Below are 15522 nucleotides of genomic sequence, written 5' to 3' on the forward strand. Positions count from 1 at the left end.
CATCTGGTTCACTGATCTCTTTTAGGGAAGGAAATAGCAGTCCTTACCTGGCCTGATCCAAGTATGACTCCAGACTCAGAGAAATGTGCTGGACTCTTAACCGCCCTCTGGCAATTAGAGATGGGCAATTAAATACTGACTGTCCCATGAATGAATAAAAAAAAGAGAAAGACTGCAGGAAGCTACAACATTGAGGGATTTGGGAGTCCTCGTGCATGAACCATGAAGGGTTTAGCAGGTAATAGGGAAGGCAAATGGGATGTTGGCCTTTAATCCAAAGGAACTGGAGTACAGAAGTAGGGACATTTGGCTAAAACTATACAAGGGACTAGTTAGACCACAGCTACTGTAAATAGTTTGGGCCCTTTATCTAAGGCAAGATATACTGGCATTGGAGACAGTCCAGGGAAGTTTCCTGAGCTGATAGGTTTGAAAGCACTGTTTTATGAAGATTGGCTCAGTAGGTTTGGTCAGTGCTTATTAGAATATTGAAGAATGGAGGTAAATGTTATTGAAACACGCAAGATGTTGTTTCCCCTTGAGGGAAAGCCTCGAACCAGAGAGAATAATCTTAGAATAAGGGGCCGCCCGTTTAAGGCAGAGATGAGGAGAAATTGCTTCTCCCAGAGGGCAGCGAATGTGTGGAATTCTTCATGGCAAAGGGCTGTAGAAGCTGGGTCATTAAGTATATTCAAAGCTGAGACAGACAGATTTTTAATCAGTAAGGGAATCAATGAAAAGGCAAGTAAAGTAGATTTGAGGATTATCATATCAGCCATGAACTCTGTGAATGGCAGAGCAGATTCAATGGACTGAATGGCCTACATCTGTTTCTACAACTTATGGTTTTACGATTACTCTCCGGGACAAGATTCCAGAACACTATTGTAGGGCAGCAATGTTAACCCAGGGTTCTGGTCAATATCTACCACTCAATCAACATCACTTCATTCTCTTTAAAATACTTTGTGTGTCCTGAGAGGATGAAAAGCACTGTACAGGAACAGGAATAGGCTATTCTTCCCACTGAGACTGTCCCACCATTTAATATGATCATAGCTGATCCAACACTTTAATACTTTTTATGCACCAATCCCCATAACCCTGTACGCGATTGGTAATCAGAAATCTATCAATCTTTACCTAAAACATACTCTAAGTTGAAGTATTCACAGAACTCTGTGGAAGAGAATTCCAAGGTTCATAATCCTCTGAGTAAAAAAATTATCTTTGTCTAACCCCTTAAGTGCTTTGTAAGTTTCAATGAGATCACAGTTTGTCCAGTCTCTCTTCGTAGGACAGTCTCACCATCCCAGGAACAAGGCTGGTGAACCTTCATTGCACTCCCTCTCTGAAAATAACATCTTGCCGGAAATAAGGAAATCAAAACTGCACACGGTACTCAAAATGTCATCTAATCAAACTCCGACACAATTGAAGCAAGAATTCACTATTCCTGTACTCAAATCCTCTTGCAATAATGGCTAACATTCCATGAGTTTTCCTAATATCTTGCTGCACCTGCATGTGCCTTTGGTGACTTATTGACACTGTCACCTACATCACTTTGCAATCGACACTTTCCAACATCTTGTCACTTAAGCAAGATCCACACATGTTCCTCACATTTTTCCATACTGTGTTCCATCTCCATGCTTTTGCCCATTCACTAAGCCTGTCCCATCCTTTTAAAGGCGCTTTACATCTTCCACCGAACAAACAGTCCCACATAGTTTTGTATCATTGCAAATTTGGAAATATATTTGGTCCAGCTGGGGCCCAAGAATCATTCCTTGTGTAACCCCAAAAGTCACAGTCTGCCAATGTAAGAATGTACCATTTATCCCTACTCTCTGTTTTCTGTCTGCTAACCAATCTGCAATCCATGTCATATTATCACCTATGTACCATCCCATGTACTTTAATTTTGCTAAGTACCACCTGTGGGGAATTTTATTAAAAGCCTGAAAATCTAAGTATATCACATTATCAATATTGTCTATAACATCTTCAAAAATCTCCAACAAGTTATCATAGAATCATAGAATCCCTGCAGTGTGGGAACAGGCCCTTTGGCCCAACAAGTCCACACCGACCCTCAGAACATTCCACCAAGACCCAAACCCTACAATCCACCTAATCTACACATCCTGAACACTATGGGCAATTTAGCATGGTCAATCCATCTAACTTGCACATCTTTGGACTGTGGGAGGAAACCAGACCACCCGGAGGAAACCCACACAGACACGTGGAGAACATGCAAACTCCAAACAGTCACCCAAGGGTGAAACTGAACCCAGATCCTGGCGCTGTGAGGCAGCTGTGCTAACAAATGAGCCACTGTGCTGCCCAAACAGGTTAGTCAAACATGATTTACCATTCACAAATCCATGCTGACTACGCCCAGTCAGATCATTATTTCCTCAGCGTCCACATATCACATCCTTAATAACAGATTCCACTATTTGCTCTATTACTGATTGAGGGCAGACAGGTCTATAGTTACCCGTTTTTCCCTTATTCTTTTCTTAAATTGTGAATTCATTTGCTACCTTCCAATTCCAAAACTTTAAGAAAAGTTCTTTACTTTTTTATTCAGAGACTTGACAGCAAATACGAACAAGTGATTGCACCAAATTGAACAAAGAAGAAGAGAAATTATTATTGAAGAAGTCAAAGATTATTTTGTTGACCTGATGAATTTGAAGGAATGGAAAGGGCTTCATTGATTAAAAGGTATAAAGACAGAATAGAGATGAATTAAGGACTAGAAAGTCTGTTATTCTTCTCAATCAAAATGAAATACTTTATTTTAAAATGAATGCTACAAAATCAGTGTACAACATTGGGAGTTGGCATTACAGGAAGAAATAGCATTAATTCAATTAATTTATCAAGAAGATGTCAGCAAACCCCCACCACAGTGCTGGCAGACCAGGGCACTTCCTCAATATAATACTCACTGTCCAGGGCACGCCCTCAATACAACACTCACCGTTCAGAGCACTCCCTCAATACAACACTCACTGTCCAGGGCATTCCCTCATTACAGCACCTGTTGTCCAGGGCACTCCTTCAAAACAGCACCCACTGTCCAGGGCACTCCTTCAATACAGCACCCACTGCCCAAGGCACTCCCTCAGTACAGCACCCACTGCCCAGGGCACTCCCTCAATACAGTACACGTTGCCCAGGGCACTCCCTCAATACAGTACACGCTGCCCAGGGCACTCCATCAATACAGTATATGCTGCCCAGGGCACTCCCTCAATACAGCACCCACTGCCCAGGGCACTCCTTCTCAGTGTCTCACATTACAAACATCCTGAACAGACAGTCTATGCACCATTCTGTTATAACTCATGTCATGCATGTGAGTTTCAGCATCTTAGAGTCTGTTGAAAAAATGATATTGTTTGGTCCTGACCATTATGCTGATGAGTATCAGTATCTCTTTATCTTACATCTTCTTTTCCTTTGGTTTTCAGATCTACTGTTTAGCTGAACCCTCTGGTGGCCAGACAGGTCCTCAGAGTTGCACAAATATTTAAACTGTGGCTTAAGGGAAGTAAAACAATCGGTGAACAATGGAAACAGAATAACAGGAGCAATTTCAGTGAATAAGCAACAAAACAGAACATTGACAGAGCTGTTGTGAGAGATTCTTACTTTATCTTGCTGCTTGGAATTGCTGATCCCAGAACTTCGATTTAGTATCTGTTCAGCCTCATCCTTTTCTTTACATTTTTGCTCGTAAGTCTTCTTGGACTAAAGTAAATACAAAATAATGAACAATAACTCACAAAGCACAGATTCCATAGCAGAGTTCTAACTCTGATCTGAATAACTCAATAGGTTTCAACAATGGATCACTTTTTCTCCTGCTGATGTGGATGACGCAATGTCTCTCAAGCAGGATTTCATATTGTGAGAGGGGTGCAAACTCACACTAACGCGATATAATACAGGCCAGTGAGAGACAGTCCCATTATAAAGGGACTTTTGTCAGTGGAAGAATTTTGGCTACAACTGGTGAACGTAGGTGATTACAAGAATTACATAAGAACATGAATTAAGTGAATTACTTGGAAGTACAATCCCAGTCAATTAGTGAGGAACACTGTAGCAGGTATAATATTAGTGCTCAACATAATTTACAGTGTGCCCTTCAATAAATAAGGGAGGTGGCTTGACGTATGAGATTTTTGTTTTGGCAATATTGAAGGACAGGCCGAGTCTCTTGAATGCAGAACTGAAGAGATCAAGATCAGCCTATAAATCTAGAGGACAGTGGGGTAGAACGCTGCAGTCATCCACAAACTGTATGGTCATGTTTGTTTATGGTGGTCAGGGGTGACTGAGATTAAAGAGGTTCTGACCGGTTCACACTCACAACTTTGACTCACACCGACATCTCTCAGAAAGCCACCATTGACGAGAAGCTCCAACACTGCACCTGCTCATTCTTCTACAAACTATGGCAGCAAGTGTTTTACAACAAAGGCCTCCACAATTCAACAGTCCGAGTTGTCAAGAAGTCTCATCAGCACTCCAGGGCTGCAGTGAGACCTAAACTGTAGTTCAGCAACACTTCAAAGCATTGCCTCTGCCTCATCCTCCAGATTCAATTGGAGGATCATTGAGCAAACTCTAGAAGCAGACAATAACAAATTGTTTGATATTTGGTTTGATTTATTATTGTCACGTGTACCCAGGTACAGTGGACACTTTTGTTTTGCGTCTAGTACAGGCAGATCATACCATACAAAGTGCAGTAAGGTAGCAGAACAGGGTGAAGAATACAATGCTACAACTGCAGAGAAAGTGCACAAAGAGCAAGATTAATGTTAAATTTAAAATTTGAGAGATTCTAATAACAGCAGGGAAGAAGTTTTTATTGAATCTGTTGACTTAAGCTTTTGCGTTTTCTGCCCGACAGAAGAGTTGGAAGAGATTATGACCTGGTGGGAGGAGTGTTCGATTATGTTGGCTTCCTTTTCAAGACAGCAAGAAGTACAAATGGAGTCATGGATGGAAGGTTGGCTTGCATGATGGACTGGGCTGTTTGTATTGAGTGTTTAAGAGGGAGAAGAGAAAGAGGGTAGTGATGAATGGATGTTTTTCTGACTGGAGAGAAGTTTGAAATAGGTACATCCCCGGGGGAGGTACAATCACTCTCCTTGAGATACATAACCGGCCTGGACCTGGCTATAGAGGCTACAACTTTCAAGACTGTGGATCAGATAAAACTTGGTAACATAGTAAATGTGAAAACAGTAGTAAAAGACTTCAAAACCTGTAATGGGCAGGTGCAACTTAATGCAGTTAAATATGAAATGGTTACTTTGGGAGTAACATTAGAAGAGGAAACATTATACAAATAGTACAATTCTAAGCAGGGGCTGTCAAGCGCAGAGGGATCTCACAGTAAATATGCACAAATCCTTTAAATTGACAGTTAAGATAGAGTATCAGATGCTTGGCTTTGTAAATAAGGGCATTTAGTTTATAAATAAGGGATTTCCACATATTCCCTGCTGGAGTGCTGTATGCTACATCACAATTTAGGAAGGTATCAAGGCATCTGAAAAATTTGCAGCAGGGTTGAGCCTAAGGTTGCTTTCCATAGAGAAGGCTAAGGGAAGACCAAACTGAATTATTCTAAATTAGGAGGGCTTTGATTGAATAAATAGGAACAAAACTATATTCTTTGGCAACTAGGATCACAGCCAACAGGCAATGATTTAAAATAATTGCCAGAAGAACTAAACAGAAACGGGCAGAATAGGAAGATACATTATTACACAACAGAGGGTTATGAAAATCTGGAATGCATTGCCTGAAAAGGTGGAGAAATCAGATTCCACAGGAAATTATGAAAGGCAACAAAACATGTGTATGACCGGAACCAAATTGCATGTTAATTTGGCCTATTTTGAAGACTTCTCCTCCACCAGATAAATATAAAACTTATCCCCAAGTTATTTAATCTTTAACGTAGTGAATAATCATAGGTAAATATCCTCCAAAAGAAAAAGCAGCAAACCATAGACCAATGTAAATTCTTTAAAGGAAGACAGGAAAGAAATTTAAATAAAATGCTTACCTCTATGGTTTTCTTGAAAAACACAGTTTTCTGCTTGTGCAAATTTTCCATGCAATGTTCGAGCTGCAAAGGAGGAAGGAAATAGGATAACTGGAAGAAAATGGAGGACTCACCACCATATTCATTCATATTCAACATTTCAAAGATTTGATCATACTTTCCAGCATTGATCACAATGGAACCAGTGGGATCAAAGGCAGGACACCAAACTAACAAATGTCCAGTGATGCTTTGCAAATTGAACTATTGGCTACTGGCATACATAGAAATCTAGAAAATAGGAGGAGGCGAGGTCAGTCAGCCCTTTGGACTGGCTGCCGGGGAATCCAATACTTCAAAGCAAAATTAAAATTTCTATGCCTTCATCTTCTACAATCCTAACAATTTGGTCAAACCTCCTACCTGAAGATAGTCAACAAATTTTAAAATCCCTGTGCTCAAACCCAAAAGGAGCAGTTTGGAAAAGGTTCCTGAGATGAAGTGATTTGCTCAGGATGAGAGGTTGAGCAGGTGTTGCCAACAGTCATTGGAGTTTAGAAGAATGAGAAACTTATTGAAACATATAAAATTCCAAGGGGGCTTGAACAGGATAGATGCTGAGAAGTAATTTACCCTATTGGTGGAGACCACCACTTAATAACAAAGCATCTTCCATTTAAGGCAGTCATGAAGAGAAATTTCTTCTCAGGGATGGTTAGTTTTTGGAATTCACTTCCTCAGACAGCAACTGAATTTGGATCACTGAAAATATTCAAAGCTGAGTTACACATATTTTTGATCTGCAAGAGAGTCAACATTTAAGAGGGACAGGCAGGAAACTGGAGTTAACACCACAACTAGGGTCAGCAGGCTCAAGGGGCCAAATGGCCTACTCCTACTCCTATTTCTTATGACCATACAAAGCCTGAGTAGTACACAAAGCATGGTAGATGTTTGGAACTCTCTCTCACAAATGACAGTGAATGCAGAATCAGTTGTTAATTTTAAATCTGAGATAGATATACTTTTGGTATGCAAAGGTATTAAGGGATATGGGCCAAGGGCAGGAATACGGACTGAGGTCACAGCTCAGCCATGATCTCACTGAATGGTGGAACAGGCTCAAGGAGCTGAATGGCCTACTCCTGTTACTATTAATCATGTTTATACACAGAAAACAAAAATGGATCCAGCTATCCAAAGTTCACCAGTGTCAACTCCTCACCAAACTAAGTAGTGTGCATTTATTCCTAAAGCTTTCTTTCAAGCCCATCATTCATCTTTTTATTCATATTGTTACATAGGCCAAACGTGTGAAGATCTTTTTTTGATTTTTTTAAGTCCATTTCTAATTTGCCAGCTTTGAAATCTGAAGTCTTAAGTTATCTAACTTTCCCTCGTGACTCAATCCTGATACTAAGGACAGTAGAGATGTCTAATTGCAGTAATACAGGGTCTTGGTGAGACCATACTAGTGTACTTTGTGCTGATTAGTCTCCCCACCTTAAAGAGGATATGCTCTCCATAGAGGGAATGTAGTGAATGTTCTCTTGGCTAGTACCAGGAAAGGCAGGACTGTCACATAGGGATAGATTGCCTCATTTGGGCCTGCTTTCGTGACAGTGTAGAAGAATGAGAGGTACAAAATTCTAACAGGGCTGGACAGACTAAATGCAGGTAGGATATTTCCACTGGTGGGAGAGTCTAGAACCAGGATTACACTCTCAGGATATGGGGTAAACCATCCAGGACTGAGATATAAAAACATTTCTTCACTCAGAATGTGCTACCACAGAAGGTTGTGGAGGCTGAGACAGTGAATATATTTAAGAAAAAGATAGGTAATTTTTAACAAGGTACTAAGGTCCATGGAGAGAAAGAAGGAATATGGCATCGAGATAGAGCATCAGCCATGAACATACTGAATAGCAGAACAGGCTCAAAGGGCCAAATGGCCTACTCCTACTCCTGCTCCTGTGGTTTCTATGTTTCAGTGTTCATACCATATCCCATCTGACTGCCTGTGGTTGTGTGTCCCCATAATACCACCCTTCTTCATGTCAGGTAAACATCTTGGGGAACCCCTTGTCCTTGCCTTTATTGTCTCTATACTCAACTATTCCAATGCTTACCTAGCCTGTCTCCTAAATTTGCACCATTCTTAAACACAAGTCAATCTAAAACCCTACTGCTCACACCCTTACTAACACAGACACCCGTCATTTATCATTCCTGGCTTTGCTGACCTTAAACAATCATCTTGATTTTCAAATACCTGTGTGGCCTCTCTCTTCCAACTCTAAAGCTTCTGACATCCCTACAAATCTCTGACATCTAAACAGCCTCTTGTAGATCCCTAAATTTCACCTTTCCACCACTGACATTGTGTTTTCAGCTGATGACGCTTTAAGCTCTGGCATTTTGTGCCTAAATATCTTATCCTCTCTTTGCCACTCTCTCACTTTCTTTAGGACCCTTCCAAAAGTATAACATGTTGATAAAGTTTTTCGTTTCCAGTTTATAAATATCAGTTTGTGGCTCGATATCAGCCTTTGATGAAAACTATATGTATAACGTGGCCTGGAATGTTTTACCATATTACTGGTGCTACATAAATGTAAGTGTTGTCATATGTTCATGACATATAACACCCAGAGAAACAAACCTAGCTGCAATGGGGAAGTGGAGAAACTTTACTGCCATTATGCTCTTCCTCTTTTTACTCCATGGATGAAATCCTGAGTATTCAATGATCTTCCCTGTCATCTTTCAGACTATTCTCAGTAATAATGAGCAGGTTTAGACATAAAAGATTTTAAAGTTAGAAACGGCTATAAAAATGCCTTTACACCTTTTTGTAACAATATAGCTGATTTCATAATTCATAATCTCTAAAAATAAAACTTTTATTTGGGGTTGAAGTTTTGCTGGAGACATATGGTTTTGGGGGCTGGTAAACAGGCCTAAAATGATTACATTTCAGACGATAATCTGTGTTTAAATAATAGGGTCAGTGTTAGGAGTGTGAAAATAGTAAACAATACATCGTCTCTTTCAGAACTTTTTGATGGAAATGGAACGCTTATACTTGTCTTCACAAATCGTTTGAAGTATCCATTTGGTTTCCCAAAAAAACCTGAAGTTTGTGAACAGAAAATAATTAATTTAAATCCTTATCTGAGCCATCCCAAGTGTGCCATGTTGCCACGAGGATAGATTATAAAAATAGTTCTTTTTTTGGTTGGCTTTTATCTATGTGATATCTCACAGAAATAGACAGTTGCAGTCTAGGAGCCTGGATAAGTAGAGGGAAAAATCTACACTACCAATAGCAAAGTACTATCAGAAATCTAGATGACTTTCTGATTTTGTAATCACAAAGCAAGCAAAAAATGAGGCCCAAGCTTGAGCTGAAGTGTCCACTATTTTGAGATGCTTCAGAAAAGTTAGTGAGAACATTTAGATGATAATGGAAGGAGCCCAAGAAATACCATACTTCAGAGAGGTCAAAAATCACACGACACCAGGTTAAAGCTTGGGTCTTCAAATAAACCTGTTGGACTATAACCTGGTGTCGTGTGATTTTTGGCCTTGTCCACCCCAGTCTAATACTGAAACCTCCATGTCATACTTCAGAGAATATCAGGAACACTGAAGAAAATCAAAAAGTGAATCCCTGAGAGCTGTGGCACACATTTGTTTGTTCCCAGAAAAAAAAAGAAATAATCCTTAAATCCTGTAAAGAAGTGGAAATAACAATAGTGTCCCATTGAGATTTCTGGGCTTAAACTATAATTGTTTGTGAAATATATTGTTAATAGGAATGTCTTGTTCAACTCTTGTCGAGTAAAGATTTTTATCTGAACCATTAAACCACATGGCATAATTCCTTCATTAACAACTGAGTATTTGAACTTATTTTTTAATGTTCATAACAGAACTTAAACATTGCTTAAAAACGAAAGACATGAAGTCGAAGCTTTTGCATTTGCATTCATAAGAACTAGCAGGAAAGAAACAGACTTGAACGAAGGGAGACGATTTTATGCAACATGAGAAAAGTGTGCTGATTGGTGGGGCTATCATTGGCATAGGGATTCAACAAGAACAGTTACCTGTCAATATCAATTGTCATAGCAGGCTGGCTGATTCTGATTGGTCAGGTTGTTGCCATGGGATGGTAGCAGAGATTGACTTTTCAGTGATTTTTTTTTGTTTGAGAAAGATGCAATGTATGTGCAAATTCCTTTAGGTTACATAAAACAGGATGTTGTGTATTTATGTTATGTAGCTTCTAGTATGTGTAAGTGCATCACACTGTGAGTTTCAATGTCGATGTGATGCAATATATGTAGGCCATACATCCCAATGGCTGGTGGACCATATAAAAGCACCTTTCTCACTGACTATTTGTAGCTGTCAATTCATCTCAGCCAGCCCATGTTTACAAGCCTCAGAAAGGTATATCCACCATTAGAAATTATTCTGCTATTGGAAATCATTAAATAATCTAATCTGTACTAATAGTTACACCAGAAACCAATTTAAGACCATTAGTTGAGCCTGCAGTGTGATGTATTTGCATATGCTAAAAGCTACGCATATAAATAAGCAGGGCTGTTTTATGTAGCAGAACAAATTTGTACAGACACTGCATAGTTTTTTCAAAAAAGGTGTCATGGAGACAGCAAATCTTTGCTGCATCCCAATGACAGCAATCTGACCAATCTGATAGAGGAGATAGAAACCTAGAAACAAGGGTACATCATTTGGCCCATTGGTTGAGTGGAGTTGGATCATTCATACCGGGTTGAGAAGTTAGATAATACGTATTTAATAAGTCCATTTTATTTTTTTTTAAATTGGAGTGTTTTGGAAGATGGAGACACAGTCTGCAATTCCCAAGCTGCCGGAACAGTAGTTGTGTTGCTTTTCCTTTTTCCAGCATGTCCCGACTTCATCTCAAAGAAAAAGGACAAAGAATATGGGTAAAATGCTGGCAAATAGGACTAGATTAATTTAGAATATCTGGTTGGCATGGATGAGTTGGATTGAAGGGTCTGTTTCCGTGTCGTACACCTCTATGACTCTATAACAGATTGCCTCATCTATGTATGCACCCATAATTCCCTCTCCCTGTATATTACATGCATTTCTTCAAAATTCAATTAGAAGTTGAGAGTCATAGTGGAAATTTTAAAAAGGGCAGCAGCAAAGAGCCACAGCAGATATTCGGTCACGGACAGAGTAAAGTTTCAAACTTTGCCAATGTGCAGTGTCACATTTTACCCACAGTTAACACCAATATTATGAAAGTAAAATTTGCAAAACAGCCACTACTCCCTGCATATCCATAACCAGACAGTAATTTACTGTCAATACAGTACCAACAATATTGAAAGATCAGAGGTGGTATGCATTCAATATAATTTGTCATTAATTGGTGAAATAAACAAGTGTAATAGCATGTCCCCATTAATGGCACAAATTTATATTTAAATATTAAGATATTTATAATCTTAAATAGAACAATAGTGGAAACTAAATGAGTAACCAGATTGCAAGCTTGATTATGGGCTACATGTGTTTCCTCTTTCTAGTCATGAACCAGCAATAATCTCTAACTTCCTTATTTGATATGCAATCGGAATGAGTTGTTCTAGCTAAAAACAAAAATCCTGTTCTGTTTCAATTTGATATGGATGTGCCAGTGTTGGACTACGGTGGGTAAAGTCAAAAATCACAAGACACAAGGTTGTAGTCCAACAGGTTTATTTGAAATCACAAGCTTTCGGAGTGCCTCCCCTTCGTCAGGTGCAGTGAGAGGACAGCAGAGTTTATAGGCAGAGCGATGAAGGATAGACAGACCAAAGAATCATACAACTGGTGTGAGTGGAGTGAACAAACCTAAAATGGCTGACTGCTTCCTACTGAATCTTTAATCATTCAAACATTCCTGCATTCTAGAAATTGCACAAGCAGGATATGGATAGCGCCATTAATTTTAATCTCAACAAGTTGCTGTTGCACAACATCCAGTTCTTGTTAACAATAATGGTGGCAGTGGAATGAAAGCAGTAAATGATTACTTAATTACTGGAACCAAGCAAGGCCATTCAACTTTTCAAGGCTTTTCCAGCATTTGGTTAGAGAGTAGAAGGAAAAAGCCAGAGCAGAGATTGGCTTCAGGTCAGAAGCAGCAAGTTGTGGTTGATGGTTGCTTTCAGACTAGAACATTGTAGATATTAGTCTAGATTCATAATTCCCTACAGTGCAGAAAGAGGCCATTTGACCCATTGAGTCTGCAGTGATTCCCACCACTCCCCACTCCAAACAGCATCCAAACCAGACCCACCCTATTCCTGCATTTCTCAGGGCTAATTCCCCAGCCTGCACATCTCTGGATACTATGTGGCAATTTAGCACAGCCAATCCACCTAACCAGCACATCTTTGGACCGTGGGAGGAAACCAAAGCACCCAGAGGAATCCCACACAGACACGGGGAGAACATGCAAATTCCACACAGATTTAGTACAGAAGGCTGTACTAAAGCTATGCTGAGCCTTTATAAAATGTATTGGGCCACAACAAGTGTATTGCATCCAATTCTGGTCACTATATTGTAGCAAGGATGAGGGGATCATTATTAGGATTCAGAGGAGATTTAACAGAATAGTTCCAGGCCGAGGGAATTTAGCTACAAATTCATTATCCTTGCAGCAAAGGAGATTTTATATAGAGACTAAGGTAAGTATAAATACGGTATACAACAAAAAGCAGTTCCCATTAGTAACAAGAAGACAGTAAAAGGTTTAGAGATGCAGTGGAAATTTGAGGAAGAACATTTTCATGCTGCAAGTGGTAATGTCTGTGGATGCCAGCATCTAAAATAAAAACAAAATTTGCTGGAAAAATTCAGCAGGTCAGGCAGAAGCTGTGGAGTTAACATTTCAGGTTGTGGGAACCTGCGTCAGAACAGAAACTTTCACCAGTACAGATGAAATGTCTCTTAATCTGAAACATTAATCCTGTTTCTCTCCACACTTGCTCTCAACCTCTCTCCTGAGTGACGCCAACTCACTCCATCTCAAAGCCGACCTGCTCCTCAGTCTAATTTCATCTTTTGATTTATTCGGTGCTTGAAAAAAAATGCATTTTATCTTTCTTTTAGGTGTGAAGGATTGTAGGCTTCATCAATTCATGTCTACCAGCATTCCCCAGATCCTTCCTTCTCTCTCTCCTACACCATTTCTTTATCCAGTCTCACCCTTGTCATGTGTTCACAATACCTTCCTACTTTCCCCTCTCTGACTCCAAATACTCTGTTCTCAGCATCATCCTCTCGCATCTCGACCTTAATGCATTTAGCACAATGCTGAACTCATCCTTCAATTGCCTTTGTGCCTCCATTTTTGACCAGGAGTCTTGCCCTCACCAAATGGATCCCTTCATGCATTGTCCACTTGGACACCTCACTCTGACCTCTTATCCTCTCTAAACCTTTTCATCAAGAGCTGCAGGCAGCAGTCTCAATTTCTCTGCTCCTCTCACTCACTCCAGCCTACCTCCTTTGGATCTTGCTGCATTTCACAGTTCTGATGAAAAGTCATTGATTTTAAATTTGGTTTCTCTCGACAGATGCTGCCCAGTACTTCGAGATTTTCCAAATATTTTTTATTATGGGACCAACTGGATTGATTTACAAAGAGTTGACATGGACTTGATGAGACAAATGTCCTCATTCTGACTTTATCAAGACCTTTTCATCAAGAGGAACTATCTTGGCATTGCCTGCTGAGCTAAGTAGATTAGTCATTCTTGATGATCAGGCAAGCATTCAGAAAGAGACCTGAAGAAAGGTCACTAGATCCTCTGCTTTCTCTGCATAGATGCTGCAAGATCTACTGAGTTTTTCCAGCAACTTCTGTTTTTGTTTCTGATTTCCAATATCCGAAGTTCTTTGGGTTTTTTTTTTCCATTTTTCATCCTGGTGAATCCCCTCTGCACCCTCTCCAGTACAATCACGTCCATCCAATAGTATGGTGACCAGAATGGCAAACAGCATTCCAACTGTGGCCTAACCAATGTTTTCTAAAATGGTGACAAGACTCCCTTGCTCCTATATTCTACGACCCAGCAAATGAAGGCAAGCATCTCGGAACCCTTATTCATCACCCCATCAACCTGTGTGGACACCTTCAGGGATCTAGCACATGAAAGGTCCCTTTGTTCCTCAGTACACCACAGGGACCAAAAATATCTTTGCTGAAATGGTGGTCTCAGGTGGTGGCAGCGGCAGCAGCAGCAATGTAACCCAAACAGGCACTGGCTCCTACGGCATGATGGGCCCAGTGTCAAGTTAGAGCCCAAGTGGGGATCTGGCTGCTTCAGCAGCAGGTGCATTGCCGAGATTTGCCCAGTGCGAACCCATCAGTGGAAGCAAGATGGCACCGAAGAATGGTGACATGCTCCCAGTGATGATGGTGTGGCTCCAGGCTATAGCTGGGTCTGGCAAAGGCACGGGCTTTCCAGTTATGGCAGTGTGTGGGGTCTCAGGGAACCTGAGTGTTCACAGACTGAGGGATGGAATTTGTGGCTTTGTTTTTCTGCCGGCAAGGACCCATGGGGGAGGCAGGAAGTAATCTAGGCGTTTATTTTTCTTTCGGCTGTTTCTTTTATTTCTGCTTCTGTTTTTAATCCTAAAATGCATCACCTTGCACTTATCAGGATTAAATTCCATCTACCACTGCTCTGATATTGATCCAGCCTGAGACTATTTTGTGTCATCTGCAAAATTACTAATTAAACCATCAACATTCACACAAGTCATTAATGTACGTAATGGCACAGCATGGTGGCTCAGTGGTTAGCACGGCTGCCTCACACACCAGGGACCTGGGTTCAATTTTAGCCTTGCGTAACTGTGTGTGTGGAGTTTGTACGTTGTCCCTGTTTCAGTATGGGTTTCCTCCCACAGTCCAAAGATGTGCAGGTTAGGTGGATTAGCCATAGTATCCAGGAAGGTATGCATTAGTTGAACTAACCATGGGAAATTCAATGTTACTGGGATAGAGTAGGAGTTGGGTCTAGTGGGATGCTCTTCAGAGGGTCAATGTGAACTTGATGGGCCAAATGGCCTGCTTCCAAATTGTAAGGTTCTGTGACTCTTGAACAATTGCAGAGGTCCCAGCACCAAACCCTGTGGTATACCACTGGTCACCGGCTTCCAATTACAAAAACAACCTTCCACCACAGCCTTTGTCTCCTGTTTGTACACCAATTTTGGATCCAGTTTGCCAACTTGTCCTGGATCCCATTGGCTCTTACTTTTGAACCAACCTTCCATGTGGGCCATTATTAAAGGCCTTACTGAAGTCCATGTCAACCACATCAAGGTGCATTACCCTCATCAATATATTTAGTCACCTTTTC

At 40.5% G+C, this 15522-nt stretch overlaps 1 protein-coding gene across 2 annotated transcripts in view; it reads right to left on the minus strand.

Moving 5' to 3' along the window:
• Positions 1–15522, minus strand: part of pstpip2 (proline-serine-threonine phosphatase interacting protein 2) — a 115557-nt gene that overhangs the window by 35759 nt on the left and 64276 nt on the right. For both annotated transcript variants that reach the window (XM_048595106.1, XM_020513283.2), the window contains exons 6-7: positions 6110–6172; positions 3673–3771 (exon numbers count right to left, since the gene is read on the minus strand). In XM_048595106.1, coding sequence (XP_048451063.1) covers positions 3673–3771; positions 6110–6172 — 162 coding nt within the window. The remainder of the gene's footprint in view (positions 1–3672; positions 3772–6109; positions 6173–15522) is intronic.

The sequence above is a fragment of the Rhincodon typus genome, chromosome 1, assembly GCF_021869965.1.
Source record: "Rhincodon typus isolate 14 chromosome 1, sRhiTyp1.1, whole genome shotgun sequence".
Taxonomy (NCBI): Eukaryota; Metazoa; Chordata; class Chondrichthyes; order Orectolobiformes; family Rhincodontidae; genus Rhincodon; species Rhincodon typus.